Raw genomic sequence first — 1523 nt, forward strand, 5'->3', positions numbered from 1 at the left:
AAAAGAGAAGACAAAACCAATATCCAAGGTAAGTTATTGAGGGGGCCTATTTCTGCGTTCCTGGTCCCATTTAAATACCTCAGCAAAAAATGAGTATGCCTGACAAAATGCCAGTGAAATCATATTCAGCCTCTGTTTGTATGAATCTAGGTGAGAAGAGAAAACAGAAGACAGACGCTAAACACATATTGCCACTTTGAACCAGAAGCTCTGAACCAGGGTTCTCTAAGCCAGCATGATCAATCTCAATGGCACAGTTTTCATGCCCTCGGTGTTAACACTGATCGGGATCCCTGGATTGGAGTCTGTGCAGTTCTGGATTGGAATTCCTTTCTGTGCCATGTACATCACTGCTCTATTTGGAAATTCCCTGCTCCTGGTCATCATCAAATCTGAACGCAGCCTCCATGAGCCCATGTATCTCTTCCTGGCAATGCTTGGAGCAACGGACATTGCTCTCAGTACCTGCATCCTACCCAAAATGCTTGGAATATTCTGGTTTCATCTGCCAAAAATATACTTTGATGCTTGTCTCTTTCAGATGTGGCTCATCCATACCTTCCAGTGCATCGAATCAGGAATTCTGCTGGCCATGGCCCTAGATCGCTATGTGGCCATCTGTGATCCCCTGAGACATGCAACCATCTTTACCCACCAACTTCTCACTCAGATTGGGGTTGGAGTGACGCTCAGAGCAGCCCTCTTTGCAGCTCCGTGTCTCATCCTCATCAAATGTCGGCTGAAACACTACCGGACCACTGTGGTCTCCCATTCATACTGTGAGCACATGGCCATCGTGAAGTTGGCAGCAGAAGACATCCGAATCAACAAGATCTATGGTCTCTTTGTGGCTTTCATTATACTTGGATTAGACATAGTTTTTATCACACTCTCTTATATCCGAATATTTCTTACTGTCTTCAGTCTTCCTCAGAGGGAAGCTAGGCTCAAAGCCTTCAATACCTGCATTGCCCATATTTGTGTCTTCCTCGAGTTTTATCTCCTCGGTTTCTTCTCCTTCTTTACACACAGGTTTGGATTCCATATTCCACCCTACATTCATATTCTTCTGTCCAACCTTTATCTGCTTGTCCCTCCTTTGCTCAATCCTATTGTGTATGGGGTAAAGACCAAACAGATTCGAGATCGGATGTCCAAGATTTTCTACTCTAAGGATCCATCTTGATTTTTCACTATGTCATTTTATATCAAATAACAGCAACAACCATAAAATAGTGAAAAAAATGTTCTTGGTGGAAGTTTAGGCCTTCTCAAGTTCATTGTGTAAAAGAATATGTAGTTATAGTTTTGCATTCAAGACAGTAAAGCTCTGACTCTTATTTTTAAATTTTCACTTGTTTTGGAATAAAGTTAGTTGAAACAGGCAGAGCTCATCATATCTAGTCCACACATGACATAGATGACAAAAATCATGAATAAATTTTTGAAGCTCAATCAGCTCTTTGTCACTAAGACAAATATTTCTTAAATCAAATTAAATGTTAATATTTGGGCCTCTGTTT

At 41.2% G+C, this 1523-nt stretch overlaps 1 protein-coding gene across 1 annotated transcript; it reads left to right on the forward strand.

Annotated features, from left to right (window-relative positions):
* Positions 1–235: 235 nt before the first annotated feature.
* Positions 236–1186, forward strand: LOC122914160 (olfactory receptor 52A5-like). The gene has a single exon (XM_044260793.1). The coding sequence runs from the start codon at positions 236–238 to the stop codon at positions 1184–1186; it is 951 nt and encodes a 316-aa protein (XP_044116728.1).
* The last annotated feature ends 337 nt before the right edge of the window (positions 1187–1523 follow it).

This window comes from Neovison vison, chromosome 7 (assembly GCF_020171115.1).
Source record: "Neovison vison isolate M4711 chromosome 7, ASM_NN_V1, whole genome shotgun sequence".
Lineage (NCBI taxonomy): Eukaryota > Metazoa > Chordata > Mammalia > Carnivora > Mustelidae > Neogale > Neogale vison.

Excerpts from the sequence above, each read along its gene's own strand:
- LOC122914160 (XM_044260793.1), top strand. The coding sequence starts at position 236 with ATGATCAATCTCAATGGCACAGTTTTCATGCCCTCGGTGTTAACACTG.